General features: G+C 48.9%; 1 protein-coding gene across 7 annotated transcripts in view; it reads left to right on the forward strand.

Annotated features, from left to right (window-relative positions):
- The window catches only part of LOC120383361 (39S ribosomal protein L38, mitochondrial-like), a 50,118-nt gene extending 34,289 nt beyond the window's left edge, over positions 1-15,829 (forward strand). For 4 of the 7 annotated variants that reach the window (XM_039501409.1, XM_039501408.1, XM_039501412.1 and 1 more), the window contains exons 28-37: positions 50-187; positions 293-431; positions 9,619-9,798; positions 10,988-11,122; positions 11,220-11,428; positions 11,868-11,940; positions 12,876-12,921; positions 13,419-13,577; positions 14,235-14,371; positions 15,070-15,829. In XM_039501409.1, coding sequence (XP_039357343.1) covers positions 50-187; positions 293-431; positions 9,619-9,798; positions 10,988-11,122; positions 11,220-11,428; positions 11,868-11,940; positions 12,876-12,921; positions 13,419-13,577; positions 14,235-14,371; positions 15,070-15,206 — 1,353 coding nt within the window. In that variant the 3' untranslated portion in view covers positions 15,207-15,829. Of the gene's footprint in view, positions 1-49; positions 188-292; positions 432-1,667; positions 1,790-1,943; positions 2,072-2,648; positions 3,711-7,986; positions 8,178-9,618; positions 9,799-10,987; positions 11,123-11,219; positions 11,429-11,867; positions 11,941-12,875; positions 12,922-13,418; positions 13,578-14,234; positions 14,372-15,069 lie in introns of those variants that run through there. The other 3 variants (XM_039501414.1, XR_005588430.1, XM_039501413.1) reach the window with 3 other exon arrangements.
- The last annotated feature ends 3,192 nt before the right edge of the window (positions 15,830-19,021 follow it).

The raw sequence follows: 19,021 nt of genomic DNA on the forward strand, positions 1-19,021 counted from the left end.
CCTTGCTCCCCCGCCCCCTACTCACGCTCTGTGTTGCTGTGTCCCCCAGCTGTCCTCACAGAAGTACGAGGAGGGAGAGAGAGCCCTGCTAGAGGCGAAGAAGGTGGAGTCAGAACATCAGACGAGGCTGTGTACCGTGCAGCAGCGGCTGGAACGGCTGAGGCAGCAGGAGCAGCACCTGCACCAGGCAATCAGATCCTCGCGCTTCCCCTCTCATTTTTTTTCTATGTGCTGCAACATGCCAGACCCTATTAAACCAGCCTTTCTCCCTCTCTCTCCTCGGGCGGGGTAGGAGCGCCAGAACCTGGCTCATCAAAGGAGACAGCTTGAACAGCTGCGAGAGGAGCTTCCAAACAGCCCGGTGCAGTTCCTGACCAAGCCCTGGGTGCCACACCCAGGTGCTCAAACCAAGGGCCTCTCCACCACGCACTGTAAGCTGCTCCTCCATGCCTGCCAACAGAAAAGCTCTTGAGTGGTTGTTCTCAGTGATTGCTCTCTGTAAATACATCAGGGGGAAGCCCAGGAAGGAAGAAGAGCTATTTAACCTAAAGGACAATGCTGGCTCTAGAATAAATGGGAATAAACTGGCCATGAGGAAAGTTAGGCTGGAAATTTAGAAGCAGGTTTCTAACCATCAGAGGCAAGGGGTTGGGGAACAGTCTCCAATAGGAGGAGTGGAGGCTAGAAACCAAACTGGTTTTCAGGTGGAGTTTGATAAATGTATGAGCAGAATGACGTGCCGGGGTTGCCTGTGATAGCAGGTGACTGGCCTCAATGACCCAAGAGGCCCTCTCCAGTCCCGTGTTCCTGTGAGCAAGGAAATGAGAGGAAAGGCATGTCTACACTACAGCTGCTACAGTGGCGCAGCTACGGCACTGCAGCTGTGACACTGTAGTGTAGACGCTTCCTATATCGACGGAAGGGGGTTTTCCATCAGCGGAGTTAATCCATCTCTCCAAAAGCGAGTCGCTAAGTCAACAGAAAAATTCTTCTGTTAGCCTAGCCGGGTCTACACCAGGGGTCAGGTCGACCTAACTACAGTGCTCGGGGCATGACATTTTTTGCAGCCCTGAGTGATATCACTGGGTTGATCTAATTTGTAAGTGTGGACCAGGCCAAAGGGACAGCACCTCCTGCATCGTAGTCTCACGGAGCGGGCGGGGCATCTCTGTAGTTCATCTCTCTGGCTTTCAAAGAATAAAGACCTGAGTTGAGTTCTGAAGTCACCTCTTCACAAGAGGGAGCTGGGCTCATGGTCAGAGCAAGGGATTGGAGTCAGGAGTCCTGGTTTCCTGACTTGCTGCATTGGACAGGGAAAATTGGTTAACTTCTCTCTTTCCCTTCTGTAAAATGAGTCTAATGAGTTGCCTACTCCAGAGGGTTAATTAAATGTTTGTAAAGTGCTCTAGGATCCTTGCATGAAAGAGGCTATAGAAGTGCCACATAATCATTATAATTAATCCCCACAATTTCCTCAGGTCCCAGGCTGGGAAAGGGGACTGCCATGCTCCCCCAGGACATGGAAACATGGGCACAGCAATAATATTAGGAAAGCTCAGTGGGTCCAACTTCCCTGCCTCCTTCTGAGTGTCTCTGGATAGAATACACGGATGTCCCACGCTGCTCTAACCGCGTGTGTATCCTGCACTATTGTGCTTTCTTTGCAGATCTCCCCCCTCCTGTTATTGACTTACCTTGGCACAACTCTGGCAGTATGGGGGGCACAGCAGGAGCAGGACCCGCTGAGTCGTATGCCAGACTAGTGCTGCTGAAGCACACAGCTGAGCGGGTAAGATGAGGTTCCGTAGCATTTGCTCAGATGTAAAAGGGACCCAACCTCAGGTCTGCTACTGAGCTGGGCTTTGGCACCATCTGGACTCTCCCAGGAAGAGAGACAGCGAAGGCTCAGTGCCACCTGCCGATGGATGGATTTTTCTCTGAAGGTTGTTGCTGGGCAGTAAAGCTGTTTGTTCCAGGCTGCGCTGCGAAAAGGTCACTTTAGAGAACAGACATGCTGGTGTTTCCCTGATACACTTAAAGCAGAAGTGGATGAACAACAGAAGCAATGACGGTCAGACATTTTTGGCCAACCGGATTGTCAAAGCTCCTCGTTTGCTTGCCCCACTTGGGCTGCTAGTTAACAACCTTGTTCACCAATGGAGTGGGGTGTATGTCCTGCTCCAGACCCAGTTTTCTGAGATCCTCAGATAGAAGGTGCTATATCAGGGTGGTTAATCCTTGTTCTTTTGGTGCTTGGTCCCACTCTCTCCAGATTCTCCAGTCACTCACCTGCTCTTCCCCCAACACCCCTGCATAACTGGGATTCTGCGTTGATCCCTTAGAATGCTCATGTTCCTATCTAGGAAAGAAAGGTTATTCAGGTTGTCTGTGTGGATCCCATTCAAGGTGCACATGTACCTCAGGCATGCCTTAACCGGGATCCACACAGACAAGACATTTTGAAGAACCATAGTTACAGTGCTGGTGCACTCACCTCTCAAAGCCTAGGCTCTGACTGCTTCTGATACTTGCCTTATGTGTCAGTTCCCAAGTCCAGTGATTATCTACCAGGCATGTGGGCATCTGTACTCTACCCTCAGGGAGTTCCAGCCACAACCAGTGATGGCCCTTCCCCCCTCTCTCTGCAGGACCGGGATTTCTTGGAAGACGAGCAGTTCTTTCTAGAGACCCTGAAGAAAGCTTCCTACAACATGTCATCCCAGACAGCATGAGGAGTTCAGCCCCACGCAGCGCTGGTTGAGCTGGTGTTTTCTACGAAGACAATGCGGGATTTTGTAATTTATAATCTTTTTTTTAAAAATCCAAAAATGAGTGGCTGGAAAAATATAAATGGTCAGATACATTCAGTCAGGCAGCAGCTAGTTTAAAAAACAAAACAAAAAAATAACCCCTTTGCGTGTGAATTTTTAACTATGTCTGACTGAGAGCCCTACAGCCTAAAGTCTTCCATTACTTCAGCTGTGAGCCCTTCAGAGCCTGGATGGTCTCTTCATTATGCCCATCTCTCTCTCTCTCTCTCTCTCTGGGTTTTATGCTGTCGCCTATCGCCGTAGTGTTGAAGCACCTTCCGCGTACGACAGCCTGGCAACAGTGAAGTCCTAGGGATCTCCCGAGACACGTTGTTTATCTGAGCGTCCGCAGGTGTAGCCGCAGTTCACCGTTCCCGGCCAATGGGAGCTGTGGGAAGCGGTGCCCTGGCCTGTTTGGAGCCACTGATCTATTGGCTTTCCTTGTAAAGAGGATCCTCCCTGTGTGCTCCTTTCTTGTCGACTTGACAGTCTCTGCAGTAGCATCAGGCTCAGTGAAACAAATAGACTTACAGTCCATACTGCAATACACAGTGACCAGCCCGAGAGACAAACATTTACTCCCCTCTGCCGGGCCAAAATCTGCTTCTCACCTTCTGGTGACCCGTTTTAATTTACATACCTTAAGAATATAGTTTTCAGTACAAATACCTCTTAACTATTCTCCGTACGTGCATTTGCAATGATTATGGTTCCCATTGGGTTACTGGCTCTCAGGAGAGACCTTACATGCCACCCTTTGGCAAACAGTTATGCATGTTCCTGACGCCGGGGATCCCTGTAAAACTGTGAGTATCCCTTACACGCACTGCCAGTTAGCATCAAGAGGTCCCTGGGTCACAGTCAGGTTTGGGTGGAGTCAACCACAACCCGACACTCTTGGGCTTGGGTCAGGGCGTCTCTGATCCCCTTCTCCTGCCCCGGGGGGTCAGTGCAGCAGTGACTGCTGCTGGCCACCACCAGCTGGCTGTGCTATGCCTGCTGCGGAGTGTGTTATGAGTCCCAGCACAGCAAGGCAGTGGTAGCCAGCAGGCATGGCACATACAGCTGCGGCTGCGTTCCCGTCCCCAACAGGAGGCAGTTGGAGACAGATCACTGGCCCCAGGTGTGGGGAGGAGGAAGCCCCATCAGGCTGAGCCCCAAGGGCTAGGTTCATGGGAAGGGTTGGGTCAGGTTCGGGTGACTGTGCTCTAGTCGGGTTCATGTCAGGCTTTAGGCCTGAGCAGGCTAGCAGAGATGCTGTGGGGCGCTGGCAGGTTCCGTATCTTTGGAGAAGAAGCTAGTTCAGTTGGGAAGGGGAATTATGTTATTGGGGTTGGTAAAGGCGCATAGAGCCTTCCGATGCTGGGTCACTGGTTAAAATCCAGCCTAGGACGCTAGCGGCTGCAGAATGTTGTGGATTCTCTCTCGGCCATGCAGGTTCCGATTAGCCTTGCTCGCTGGCTGCTGATGCAGCGTGGGAGGTTTGTGTCTTTGGTGCTGTTGTGAGTGATTTAGTCAAAGAGCCGTGGTGCAGCTCTCACATTAATACCAGAGCCGTTCTCCCACTCTGCTGTAAGAACACAACGACCTTAGATAAAGAACACAAGAGCCTCTTAGCAGCTGACGGAGGGGAAGAGCGCTAGCAGTACCAAATGTTTTCTGCTTGTCTTAAGACAAGCTTCAATTTTCATTACTCTCAAATGCAGCATGTACCCAAAGGGAGAACTGGTCTCTTTGCATCTGCTCCAACACCACCCCCAGCATTTGCTTTTATATTTTAAATAATATAGTAAAATCTGAATGCCTTGTAAGAAGAACAAAAGCCCTCACCACTGAACAGAATCTAGCGAAAGAACAGCATCGTGTCTTTTTCTTGGCTGCCCTATGAGTAATTTACAGAGGGCTGTGCATTTAACCGCCCTTGTCATGCTCCATTATCATCCATTTGCCAACCCATCAAGGAGAGAAATGCTGCTTATCTGGGCTGCCATTTATGTGCTGAGAGATTGGAAGGAAAGAGAAGCTGAAGATAATGGGGACGGACAGCGCCAAATACCACAGATTGGATTCTTATCTCGTTACATCAGTGTAAACCTGGAGTAATTCAAATTGACTTCAGCAGGGTAACTCCAGATTTACATTGGTGTCGGATCAGAATCTAGCCCTGTGCTTCTGTCAGGGAGTGAATTAAGGTGCAGCAGGGGACTAATGGAGCTTGGATAGCACCATGATCAGCTTCTGTGCCTGTGTGGTGGTATCGATCCCAGTCCTCGAGCACTGTGGTGGCACTGGCATTGTTCTGTTGGAGACAAAGAAGGAGACCTGGGGGGGTGGGGGGTGGAAGAGAGGAGGACTGACCTTTTTGGAGACAAGACTGGTTTAATTCAGGGTCTAAATTGTTTCAGTGCCTCCTCCTGTAATTGAGCTATTTGTGGCCTTTGTTGCAAAGATGAACCCGAGAGGATGTCAGGTGCTGCGCTCGGTGATGTCTGTGCAATGCCACTGAAGACTGGGAGAGGTGGAGGCAGTGGTGGAGCTGAGAAAAGAACCCAACGGGCTCATCTAAATCCATGTGCACCAACACATTAAAAATTAATCCAGATGCTACTTTTCGCATTCTGCCCCCACTCCCTTGTGCTCGGGTGCTGCATCTTGCCCGCTACTGCATGCTCACAGCTGAAGGAGGCTGTGTTGCCTAGGGGTTACAGTACCGGACAGTGAGGGAGGCAGCACTCCTGGGTTCTAGTCCCAGCTCTGCTACTGATTCACAATGTGACTTGGCTCCCCTTACATGCAAGAATGTCCCAGTCAGGTCACATCCCCCCCCCCACAGCCTGAACCAATGGCACATCAGGCTGATGCGGTTAAGGCACATCAGTTTCAAAGCCACCACTGCACAAGAAAGTGATGTGATCAGCATCATGCCCACCTGCCTTCAACTGCCCTAAATCAATGAGTCAAGTACCCATTTTGCAAGTGGGTGAACTTGGAGGTGGTCTTGCAGCATGAGATTAAGTGAGACTCGAACCCACGACCTACAGGCTTGTTGGTGAGGCCTAACCCACTCAGTATTACCTGAGCTTAGATGGGGTCTTTTCTCATTATGTTTCTGCTCTTTACACAGAGCTGAGCTGGTTGTGGGAAAACCCTAATCCCCTGCTCTAGTTTTTCCATGGAAGGAGCTGAGCTGATCCCCAGTAATCCCCTATGGGCTATTCCATGGAGAATCAATGGCACCTCCTCAAAGCAGACAGCAGGCTGGCCTGAACTCCCTTCCTGTTGCTGCCAGGAGACACAATAGCCATCTACAGCGGTTATATAGGCTAATGTAATCATACGCCAGCCCAACTGTAAAACAAGAAGGAAATGGGTGCAAAGACGACACAAGCATCTCAGCTGTTTCAGTGTGTAGCTCTGCATGAAGAACGACACTGTACCTTGACATTCTAGCCTTAGGAAGATAGGCATTGACCATGAAAAAGCATGCTGGATACATCTTTCCAATCTGCTGTCTGGACTGGCTCACCTTCTCTTCCCTCATCCAGTGCAGCCTCCCCGGGTTCAGCATTCATTTTAAAGTGCTGGGGATCCCACCTCTTCCCAAGGGAAACTAATCCACTCTCTCACTGTTAGGCACGACTTGCTGATGGGCCCCCTAGATTTACCCATCACGTTACAAACAATCCACTTTCATAAATTCAAGGGGAAAGTGGCTGGTTTCACTCCATTCTCCCTGTCCAGTGAAGCAACTGTACTTCTGTCTTTTAGTAGAAGGTTGGAACTGATAATTAGGCTGGAGTGGAGAATGCCTATAACATTGGTCTCTGACTATAAATGCCGTAGCGTGGCCTCTCGCTCAGTCCTTTGGAATGTTCTGTTTGCAATCTGTACCTCTCGCTGTTACTGTGCTGAGCCTGGCCTCCTTTGCAAAGCCCTTTGAGATTTACTGATGAAAAGTGCTAGTTGAAAAGTCTTCTCTGTGATTCCAGTTTCTCAGCTACCAATGTTCCGGTTCCATTCCTGCTGTTGCACTGACCTCTGGTGGCTTGGGAAGAATTGGAAAGGACAGCTAGCCCATGTCCCTTCTTTCAAAATATTCCTCAACTCTGATTCACACATAAGCTTCTGCCCAGTTCAGGAGCCGGGCTGTGATGATTCCCCTCGGCACCTTGCACAGAGTGGAAGCTCGCCAGCATAGGATGTCATTTTACTAATTCTGGCCCCGAACCATGGGTGTGGACCGCAGCACAGAGCTCCACTATAATCAAAGGGGCTCTCTGCAGGTGCATGGGTCCCATTTCAGGAGCCTTAGTGCACAGAACTACAAATATAACCACACCGCAGTTAAACTTTGATGCATGGAGGGGACCTGTGTCCCCCTTATTTATTTCTGTAACGGGCCTCAAGGGAGATGGTTTTGCTCTGAGTAGTTCCTCACATTGCTCCCTTCATCTCAATTGACTAACTCTTCATTTAATTGCATCCCTTCCTTGCTCTTTTTATTTCTAATTAAGACAACTTGTCAAGTAATTACAATCATGTTTGTCTTTGAGGCACTCAGTGACCTGGCCCCAGGGCATCCAAAAGATGGGAAAGCTCCAGGATGAAGACCATGGTTGTCAACGGCACTCCTCTGGCTCAATGGTTACACTCACTTCACATTTTCAAGTTTTTCTTTTGGAAAAAAAAAAGTCACAAGGACTAGAAACTTACTTAAAAAAAAAAAGCAAAGATTCTCACATGATCACCTGACTCCAGCAGTTAGAGCTTTACAAAATATATTAAAAATGGTGGGATTGGCGATACAATCATAAGAGCCAGCAATGCTGGAAACGGTACCATCATCTTTACCAAGCGTACTACAGGCAGCAGCTAGTAGCCCTGCTTGTACGTAAGATTGCCCAGCAGTTCCCTTTATAATATAGCAATGAAAATGGCTCCAGCAGGGTCCCTGGAGTGGTCCCCACCAGCAAGCCCGCTGCCCTTCACTGCAGCCTGCCAGCCAAACTCCTCCTCTGAGTGACACACCAGGCTGCAGCTGTTAATCAGGACCCCATTTTGTAGCTGGCAATCATATTTGCCTTGGTAAAATAAATACATGGCCGCTCGCTGCCCGGGGTTGGAGGCTCTAGTCCTTCACCCCATGATGAGGATGTACCTCATTTTGAGGTCATTTTGTAACATTTTCATTCAGGCACTAGCTAGGACAGCCCTTCCGGGCCCGGCTGTGGCAAACGCAATGCGGGACTTGCTGTGGCCTGGGCGGGGCTTCCAGTGATCGGCGTCGCAGCGCTGGCAAAATGGCGGCGCCCATCCTGAGCGCGGCGCTGTACGGAACACGGGCCGGGCGGGCGTTCGGTACCGCTGGTGGGTGACCGCTCTTACCCCCGGAGCCTCTCGGGGGCTGAGGTCTCGGATGCCTGGGTTCCCTGCCTGGCTTCCCAGATACATGGGGTGGGGGCAGCCGTCTGTCCTGGGATTCCGGGGTGGGTGGGCTCTCGGACACCTGGGTTCCCTTCTCCCCCGCTGTGTGGGGCAGCTTTGTGTCCCAGGGTGTCAGAGAGGGGCAGCGTCTCGGACGCCTGGGTTCCCTTCCCAGCTGTCACTCGCTATACAGGGCAACCATCTGTCCCAGGGTTTCAGAGAAAGGGCAGCTTGCTGTGTGGGGCAGCTGCCTATCCTGAGCTGCCCCAGTCCCTCCTAACGACAGACATGCAGCTTGCTGGGTCTTCTGGGGCCTGTAACCCCCTTTAGGGCCATGGTGGCATCAGGGTGCTAGCTCAGTGTGGTGGTGACATCTCTCTGCCTGCTGCGGTGACTGCAAGTGACAGCAGTTGTGCGGTGGGATGGGGAACTGATGAAGCATCTCAACACATGGTCACCCTGTTGCTGTGCTGGCTGTTGGGGACTCACTTCCTTCCTTACCCATTTGTAAAACATGCATAACGAACACTGGCCTGTGCTGCTATCAGTAGCGTTCCCACTTGCCCTGAATTTGGGGGGTAATACCAAACTTACTGCACTGATCCCCTGGTGTGCTGGATCACCCCAGAAATTACTAGGGGCTGAGAATAAGCAACATTGTGTTTTGGCTTTAACATAAATTCAAAGCCCTCCACAGAACTGACTCAGGTTACTGGAGAAACAATCCCTTTCAGTGTGGCCGTGACTATCCTCAATAGTTACGTAATGGAAAGGTCCATTTGCAAGCATGAGGAGCGGCGCTTTCTCAGCTGCTGGCCCGGGATAGTGGAATTCAGTCCTGGACCCATCGGAGTGTTCATTTATTTCACTGCCTTGAAAACAATTTTTTTAAAGTGTAAAAGGGAAGAGGGGTAATTTAAAAACACACCAAGGAGAAAAACTTAACCTACTCTTCCCCCAAAATTAAACTGCCCAGGTACCATGGTGATGAGCAGAGTATATAAACCTCAGTAGAGTGTGTTGGAAATGGTAGAAATTTGTCCTTGATATCAAACAGTTTGCTTTTATTAGCACCCTTCCTTTGAAGATGTTAAAGTACTGTACAAAGATTAATGGATTGAGCCTTGCATGCTCTGCTGTATATCATCATCTTCATCCTACGGTTAGGGAAGCTGAGAGAACATAAGTTAAACTGCTGGCCTGAGGCTACAGCAGGCTGGGGGTACAGCTGGGAATAGAACCCAGGTCTCCTAACTTTCAGGTCTATGCTGTAGTCACAAAATCATCCTTATACTCTTCATCCAGTCTAAGTCCCCTCTGATCTTGTCTATCTAGCATGTGATTGTCAGTGTCTTTGTAAAATGAAAACCTCCTGTGTTTTCAGCTGCTCTCTGCAAGCGGGCAGCCCCTCTAGGACCAATGCCTAATGAAGACATAGATGTCAGCAACTTGGAGACATTGGAGAAATACCGCTGCTTCGCTCGCTATTTCAAAGTGGCTGAAAAGGAAAGTAAGAAGACTCCCTGGTGGCAAACGTACAGGAAGCATGTCACACCAGAGCAAGGTACCCAAGGGGAGGGAGATGAGTTACTTTTGACTTCTGTTGATGGAGGGAAGGGGGAGCTATTTGCAGGCCAGTAGTTATGCATTTAGCACCAAAATGTGGGATTGATCAAATACTTGTGTGTAAGAAAGAAGCTTGCTGCTCAGGCTATGCTCTGACTAGAATCTTAGAATAAAGGAAAGGGCTTCAGATGCTGCAGATGCATCCAAATCTCCTTCTTCCTTGAAGATTAGGGAAGGAGAGAGAGGAAGATTTTATTTTTCTTCCTATTAAAACAAAAAAAAATAAAATATAAGTCTCCCTCCTCTCCTTTGAAGTATGCAGGAGTTTAGTTATTTGATATTTATTATTATTTATTTTAATTCATAAAATGGCTAGTAAGCACACCCACCACTCAGATCAAAAAAGATAGGTCTGAGTTTGGGTCTGAGTGCCTTTGCACCACTTAGTTAGTTTTCACCTAGCCCAGATAAGCTGTTTGTGTATGATACAGATTTGATGATTGGGAGTGGAAGGGGAAATATCCATGGGTGTATCTGTGGACCTGTTTAACAGGCTTGATAGCAATTCAAAATCAAGTCTCAAATGAGCTCGAGTGCAGAAGTTATTTATTTTTAGATGTCTGTCTCCAAATCTTTTACAATTGTTAATTATGGGGTGGTAAATGGCTGCTGATAGAAGAATAGACACATATGCATGCACACTCTCCCTATCAGAGAGATATAGACATCAACATCTGAGAAGAGTCGGCTAACTCCACTTGAGTTATTCCCCCTCATGTTTCTTCTGGGGAAAGTGTCATTTTTTTTTTATCTTTGAGAGACTGGGCAAGGACCGTGGTTCCATGTGTTCACTTGAAGGAGGGCCCCTATTAACAGGATTATGCTGTAGTAGTACCACTGACAACACTAAACATTTCAGTAGTATCAGAGTTTCTCACTTGCCAGGCAGCTAGATTATATGGTGTGGACAAAATACTGTCCCAGTCTTGTTATGCGTTCCATGCGGGCACAGGGGTCTCTCTGCACAGAGCTCATTGCAGGATCAGGGCCTATGCCTGTAATTCATCTGATTATTTGTATTCCTCATGCATTTTTGGTTTGTCTGTCACAGTTGCTCATGACTGCTGGACAGAAAGAACAAAACGGGGCTTATTTTAGGTTCCTCACTTACATGATTTTGACCTTAGATGAAGAGGCAAAGATAGACATTGGCCTGCCTTACTACAGACCATCACGGGCAAAGCAACTGAAGGAGAGAAAAGAGATATTGAAACAGAACCGCCAGAGCGTGGAAATGGAAAGAGCATCCCGCCTCAAGACGTGTATGTATCCTGCAGTCTTGGTTTCCTCTTCTTCTGTATCTGTGGTGGCTTAGACAACCCCTCCACGTGTCTCTCAACTCCTTATTTGCAATTGCAGTGGTGATTCCACTTGACGAAGTCAAGGCAGAGTGGGAGAAAACCAATGGCCTGTTGCATAAGCAGCGTGTCGCCGAGCACTACGGGATATACCGCGATATGTTTAATGAAGCCACGTTCGTCCCCAGAGTGGTTCTGCGGATAGAATACAACCTAGATGATGAGCATGTCATGCCAGTATATCATGGGAACTTTGTGACACCCACCGAGGTATCTTATACTTGATCACGAGGAAGAATATTAAAGTGTGCTCAAGTTAATCAGAAGCCACACAAGTTTTAACTGGCCTAACAGCACAGACACTTATTGTAAGAGGAATGTGCTTTTCAAAGAAATCCAGTGGAAAATCATATGCTTTGGAGATACTTCTAGTTAAGATAAGGAAACAGTATTACAATGGATTCATTTTTAAATGAAATGGTGAACTTGCTTTTAATAAAACTCCTCTACCTTTCCTGGTGGAAATTGGTTCGCTCTGTGGCAAAGCCAAATTTGATTTGTTCTGTTGGGGCTGTTTTTAATTGTACAGCCAGGTTATGTCTGAGTGACTCATTCAATTTCTCTGTTTTTCAAAAAATACATAATTTTAATGCAAACAATCCTTGGGAGCATTCACGTTCACGACTGTCTCTTTACATTGCGTATTTAGGCTTCCAGTTCCCCAGAAGTGATATATGAGGCAGATGAAGGCTCCCTGTGGACTTTGCTGCTCACTAATCTGGGTATGTATCAAGACTTTCAAGAACTGCCTTAAACTGGCTGTTTCTACCCTCTTTTTTGTTTTGAAAATCGTATTAGCTTGGGCTGCATAACCTGAGTGATGCAGTGGGGTGGTCATTCCATAGGGATTATTCAGCCACACCTGCAGAATCACACCAGAAACTGTGCATAGAAGGGTTAGAATGGAAAGATCTGCTTGGCAGAAGGTGGTGGAGCTGGATGAAGGAATACCAATACTCTGCTCCTCTGACCAACCTTTAATTAGAGGGATTAGTTATTTTGCAAAGTGCAGTGTGAATGCTAAATAGTGTCACAATATTCTTTACATACACTGGAGAGTTCAGCCTTGCAAAATTTCTCTGAGGGTGGCAGTACTATGCCCATTTTGCAGGCACAGAAATAGAGTGGTGAAACGATTTGCCTAGTGTCTGACACGCTGCAAGGGAAGCCAGGAAAAGAAAGCTGGTTTCCTGACTCCCAATCTTATGCATAACCACAAGACTGTCCTCCTCTGCGCATCTCATACACAAAGCTTTATATTTCCAAAGTGTTCTTACAAACATTAACTGATTTCCACAGCATTCTTGTGAAGTAGGTAGGTCAGTATCTCTGTCCCCGTTTTGTAGATTAGGGAATCAAGGTGCAGCAAAGTTGAGTGACTCACCCAAGGTCACGCAGTGAGTCGGTATCGACACAGAAGTTGGAACTCGGGGGTTGCCGGCTCGCACCCTTGAACTCCATCCTCTTGGGACTTGTTCCAGTTGTTTTTCTGACACAATAAAGGGTTGGTAGAGAGCAGCTGAGAGGTCTGGAGGCATCATCCCCTTTTCCTGTTGGACTTAGAGAATTCTGATTTTGGAGTAGATCCTATCAATAAGGCAGCAGGCAAACGCACAGTACTTGTCATTAAGACGTGTTTTTCTTTGTGTGCGCGCAGATGGACACCTGCGAGACGCTGATTCTGAGTACATCCACTGGCTGGTGTGAGTATTGCAAACCAATACATCTGCGTAATGCATATGCTTTAGGGACGGCAGCCCCAGCCTCCTAAGCCCTGTGAGAGGAAAAATGGCCAAAGGAATGGGGAAAGAGCTTCCCAACACAGCTTTGAAATGTAGTTGCCGCAAAGACAAAATCTGGCAAATGTCGACTTGGCATTTCCCTGATCATCTGGCCTGCGTAGTGCTGGTCAGACATCAGTCCTGAAGCACTGTTATCACTAAAGCTAGAGTAGTTCCAGGAATTGCTACTCTTTTCTGTTTAGCTCTCTGGATGTGATTTGCTGCTTCCCCTGACTAGGTCTATCTCTAGTAGCTGCATGCTTGCTATGGCAGGGAATAGCCCAAAGCTACACAAGGGGAGAGCATGCCACAGATCTTACCACGCACGACTTCAGTGCTATGATTTTGATCAGAGATGTCAAAAAGAAAATAAAGCCAGCAACTTGGATAATGACTGAAAAACATCTTGCACTTCACAGGACCAACATTCCAGGCAACAACGTAGATTCGGGGACAGAGATTTGCCATTACTTCCCCCCATTCCCTGCCAAGGGAACTGGCTACCACCGCTTCGTCTTCCTCCTCTTCAAGCAGGACCGACCAATCGATTTCACTGAAGATGTTCGGCCGACCCCATGGTAACATTGAATCTCGAGTCCCTGCCAGGTTCTTGTGCCCTGTATGATCAGAGCGGACAAAGCTGAAAAAATCCTGCTGCTCTCTGAAAACATTTTACCCCCTGAGATTACTTGTAATAGTAACTGACTGTAACTGAAAGGTGATTTTCCTCTGTTTCAGCTTGTTTCCTTTGCACTTTGGACAGCGCTGGGGGCATCGTCACTTTTGCTGTTTCCCTTGCTTACTTGTTTCCACTAACAAAACAAACCCTCTGCGGGTTTTATGCGCAGCTGGTCTGTGAAGACACATGCTGGTATTACTGCTACCACAGCCTACCCCGTTTGTTTCACCCACCTGTTATACCTTTTCTGAAGTGAAGGCCCCAGGCCTGCAGTGGGATCAGTATGGAAGATGCTTGCACCTCCATGGCGTCCCATTGACTTCGCCAGTAGAACAGGATGTTAAGAAAATTACATGCCAGATTGACATGACAAGGCCAATTTATGTATGGTGGCATGCTTCCACCTCAGGCTGCCTGGGGAGTTTGACTTTAAATAGCCATCTAGGTTTCTTTCCTGGGGTTTGTTTCTTCTCCATCTCTGCAGAATCTGTGGTGATGTGGGATTGTTAGCCATGGAAAAGAGAGACCCATCCTTTTATTTCTGTCTTGTTTTCAGCCACAGTCTCAAGATGAGAACCTTCAAGACGTTTGACTTCTACAAGAAGCACCAGAACGATATGACCCCAGCTGGGCTGGCATTTTTCCAGTGCCAATGGGATGATTCCGTTACTCACGTCTTTCACAACCATCTCAGTAAGAAACTCACTTTATAGGGGTATGGGGCAGTGCCTGTTGCATGAGGCGGGGGGTCCCTTTCTCTTCCGACCGCACCATCCAGTAGTCAAGCATAACTAAATGTATTCTGAAGAAGACAAAGTCATTTGGTAGGGCCTGAGTTGGGAAGGGACAAGGGGATGAAAGCAGTTTGCTCAGATGTCAGACACACCTGACTTAAATCAACTGTGGCCACGCCGGCTCTCTGTGATGGAGCAGATGAGGTTTCCTGGAGTCATGGACGTGTGAGTGCGGGGTGAATGCAAAGGCCAGTTCTGAATGTCCCCCTTTGGGACAGTTGCTCTAACTGGTTCCTAGTTAGCCACGTATCACTGGTACATTAGTCTGACACTGGGAACATTTACCGTTGAGAATTAGAAGCAGTCGCCTTCGCCTTCAAAGGCTTCAGCGTGTCCATGGCAGTCTAAGGGATCAGCCTTACTCCTGTGGGCTTTGAATCCCATTTCGACTGGACGCTTTAAAATAACAATGGGAGAGTACGTGGTGGAGAGAACTACATGTGTGTTTTTGATCTATTGTTAATCTCCCGGTTCTGCCCGAGGAGGGAGACGTGGTATCTTTGGAATGATGGAGAGTGGGCGGGGCCTGGTGGGTTGGTGTGCAGGGTTAGGTTTTGAGCTGTCTCTTGGCTAACGTTCAGCATTGTCCCTTTGCAGACATGAAGGAGCCAGTGTTTGAGTTTGTGCGGCCCCCTGTGTATCACCCCCCTCAGAAGAAGTTTCCACACCTGCAGCCTCTGAGGTACCTGGATAGGTACAGGGACAGCCACGAGCCCACGTATGGCATTTACTAAGGAGTTTGCCACCTCTCCAGGAGCTCCAGGCCATTGGGGCAGGAATACTCTACCTTCTCCAGATGCGTCAAATGACTGTGCTGTCTGGGATGCTCCATGTCTCTGGGAGAAGGGGAGTGTGGACTTTCGGAATCACAGCATGATGTGAGCCAAGCTCGGTTTCATTGACAATACCGGAAAGGGTGTAACTGAGGTTCGCAGATATTTCTGCTATTGGCAGTTACCTGGTCAAAAGCCTTGTTAATAGAGGGTATTTATGGCCATGAGAGCGTATCCATCTCCGCTCTGAAGGAGCCAGATGCTAGTGGTAGCTGAATGGCCCAGTGTCCTCCAAAGGCACCGTGTCTCACTTCACTGCAGGAGCCAGAGCTCTAAGCATAGGTGGGCCAAGGCTGACTCGATCTGGTTAGCCAGTTCAGATCATGTATCTGTGCAGTGACAGAAAAATACCCTCCTCTAAATCCAACCCAGTGATCTGTGCAGCCTGGCAGAGGCAGAACTGTCCATCCGGTGCATCATTTCCTTCCCCTGCCATGGACTTCCCAGTGCTGGGATCCTGAGCAGCATCCTTCATATGTTTGTACAGATATTTAAAAAATCTGAATAAACACTTTCCAAGCGAAGCTGGTGACATGACTGGGTGTGAGTTGCTGAGAGCTTTGGGGAACCCACAGGGATCCTGCCAGCAGCTAATGCAGCAGTTCGAAATGTATCGGGCTCTTTGTGCATTTCAGGATTGGTGGGATCAATGCTTTATGCTGAAGGGCGGCTTCCTGCTGCTCTGGACCCTCACTCCCCCACCCCTGCTGCTCACTGCCATGTGGGTGGAAATGCGGGCACAGCGGAGGCTTGAAATAGAGGTCACATTAGGATGACCAGGCTGCCTCGAGTTGGAGAATGGGTGTGAAGGGGTTGGGTCTTACCCCAAAATTAAAAGAACACAAACTCCAGGTATGGTCCAAACTCCCCTCCTTCCCCATAGGCCATGGACAAGGTCTGTATGTTGATAGTAGATGTGGATGAAAACCGGAACTCAAATCTGCCTGGGTCTAGGCTGAGACACGTTGGCACGGCAACGTACAGCACAGGCAGCACTGCATCTGCGGTGTAGATACACGGTGCCTTCCAATTACCAATGCTCTGACTCAGCACCTATCCCCAGCCTTAAATTAACCCCCACATAATATCAGCACCCCTGCTCCAACTCTCCAGCACTCCAGCTGTGTATTCCCTGCAGTAGCTCCTGTCACTGAATCTGAGGCATCCCCCTTGTTAAAGGGATAAGAGTACCAACAAAAGACGTTTAGTGGGTCAGTATCCGCCCTTCTGCTTGACTCCTTCTGTGCCACAACAATGGATGCACCAACTGCCTGGGATTTCTTCTTTCTGCCGCCTCAGGCAGCCTACAACTCTCTGCTCAGAGTGCTATTCCTCTCTGAGGGCGGGACACCTCCGCTGAGGGAGAACAGGGAGTTTGTTGGCCACTCTCTGTCTGTAATGGGATAACGTTGGCCTGATTTTTTTCCTCTAAATCAAACCACCTGGTGCTGCAGGGAGAGTACAGGCAGCAACTTACTTGATCTGTGGGGAGTCTCTGTAGCCTGGAGTCTTGCAGAAATAAGAGCCTTAGAGGGAGGTCTTTAGGGGAGAGAGTGGAGGCCTTGGGGGAAGAGTGGGGAGCAGGGACATAGAGGGGGTAGGTGGGGAGGGAAGCAGCCTCCTAGAGTGAGGAGTGGTGGTGGTGGGGGGAAATCAGGGTCTGTTTATAACAAACTCTGGGTTTTTCAGCTCAACCTCTGCAAATACTGACCCCGGAAGGAGGAGGACTGGGGGTCTCTGTCCACGGTGCTGCCACTGGTTTCACAAGTGGCAGAATTCTGGCTGGGGCTGGAGCCAGTCACCCTAGATGTCAGATTCTCGAGCCCAGTTGTGCATTTGAGACTTCAGATTGGCTGCCTGTCCCCATTGCCCAACCTGGAGCTGAGCAGCCAGTCAGAACCGCTGCAGGCCGAGCTCTTTCCCCCTCCTCCAGCAACCCCAACATTCTGGGAGGAGGGAGCAGAAAGAGACTGGCAGGCCAGGTCCCCCCTTCCCCTCCTTTGAGCAATGGGGACAGCTCCTCTGGTACCTCCCTGCTATCAGCCGCTCTTGGGCAAAGGCAGGTGACGAGCCTCTGGATATGCCCCATCCCACCTGCAAGCACCCCAGGCCCGGGAGGGAGGAGTGAAGAACCTCAGGAGGAGCAGAGCAGAAATGAGGCTGGGAACACAGGGGTGTGAACTGATAGGGACCGAATTAATTGCCAAGCAGGAGGTGGGTTAGATGGGCAGGAGGAACTCCTGTAGAAGGGCCAAAATCGTACGTGCGCGCACACACACACACAGACAGACAGACGCCGGGTGGGCAGGGGGAGTTCAAGTCAAAAGATGGGACAAAAAATTCACAATACCGTAAAATCTTCTTTAAAAAATCTCATGTTTTTTGATGTCCTGAGGTTGGTGTAAGGAGCCCTGGGTTTTTCAGCTCAGCCTCTGCAAATACTGACTGTGGAAGGAGAAACAGCTGCGGGGGGGGCAATGATTCTCAGCCACAGCTTGCGCGGGGGTGGGGGTGGGCTTCTGATGGGGATGGAGTGTAAACTCCTGAGCCAGATGAAAAGGGGGTGGGGGCAAGTTAATGGTTACGTGGAGGGTAAAGGACAAAGCAGCTAGTCTCGGAGTACCATACAGAGGTAACTGGCTTTTTATTATTTCCAGAGCAGTGTGTGCAAATACACCTCTACCCCGATATAACACTGTCCTTGGGAGCCAAACAATCTTACCGTGTTATAGGTGAAACCGCATTATATCGAACTTGCTTTGATCCGCCGGAGTGCGCAGCCCCGCCCCCCGGAGCGCTGCTTTACCACGTTATATTCAAATTCGTGTTATATCGGGTCGTGTTATATTGGGGTAGAGGTGTATGAGGATTTTATAACAGCAGCCCCCTCTGACCCATCTACCCACCCTCCCACTCCCTGGAGACAACTAAAGTCGTAACAGCAGAAAGGTCATTGGGTCCCAGTACGGGTGGGTGGGACCCTGCTTGATCTCCCATGATGGAGTCACAGAAGGGCAAGAAATGGACAAAATCTTAAAGAAACCTTAGGTGGTGATTTGATTCCACAGATGAGCTTTGAACTCCCAGCACACCAGCCTCAGACTGCAGCCCTGGGCCCCAGATATTGGAGGTTTCATTCTCAGCTGTGAATAGGGTGACCAGACAATAAGTGTGAAAAATTGGGATGGAGGTGGGGGGTAATAGGAGCCTATATAAAAAAAAAAGACCCCAAAATTGAGACTGTCCCTATAAAATTGGGACATCTGGTCACCCTAACAGTGAATCTACATCCTTCATTGGGTGCTTAATGTGTTACCGTATTGCCTTCCCCTGATAGGGTCTCTGGGAGAATACAGGCTGTTTTGTTACCTAGGCTCAGTAATTCCACTTGTTAGTGAATTTGGGGCCCACGCTCAGTTGTGGCAGTGGCCTCTGGGTTAGTGATCTGCACGGCCGGGCTTTGTTATTATTGGGGGGGTGTTGCCCCTGAGGTTAGGCTTTGCAATGACCTCCTAAATGCATGATGCAACCTTTTGCAGGAGTTCTGCCTTCCCATACTGATGGAACACAGGGAAAATGCAACATTCTGTTATGAAGCTGCATTGAAACATGTTACATTTCAGCTTTGCTAGCAATCCCTCCCCTTGGGTCAAGACACCTGACCAGTGCTAGGGTTATGTATGACTAGAGCTGCTCTGTGCAGGAAACTTGGTTTT

This window comes from Mauremys reevesii, linkage group 15 (assembly GCF_016161935.1).
Source record: "Mauremys reevesii isolate NIE-2019 linkage group 15, ASM1616193v1, whole genome shotgun sequence".
In the NCBI taxonomy this organism is placed as follows: domain Eukaryota; kingdom Metazoa; phylum Chordata; order Testudines; family Geoemydidae; genus Mauremys; species Mauremys reevesii.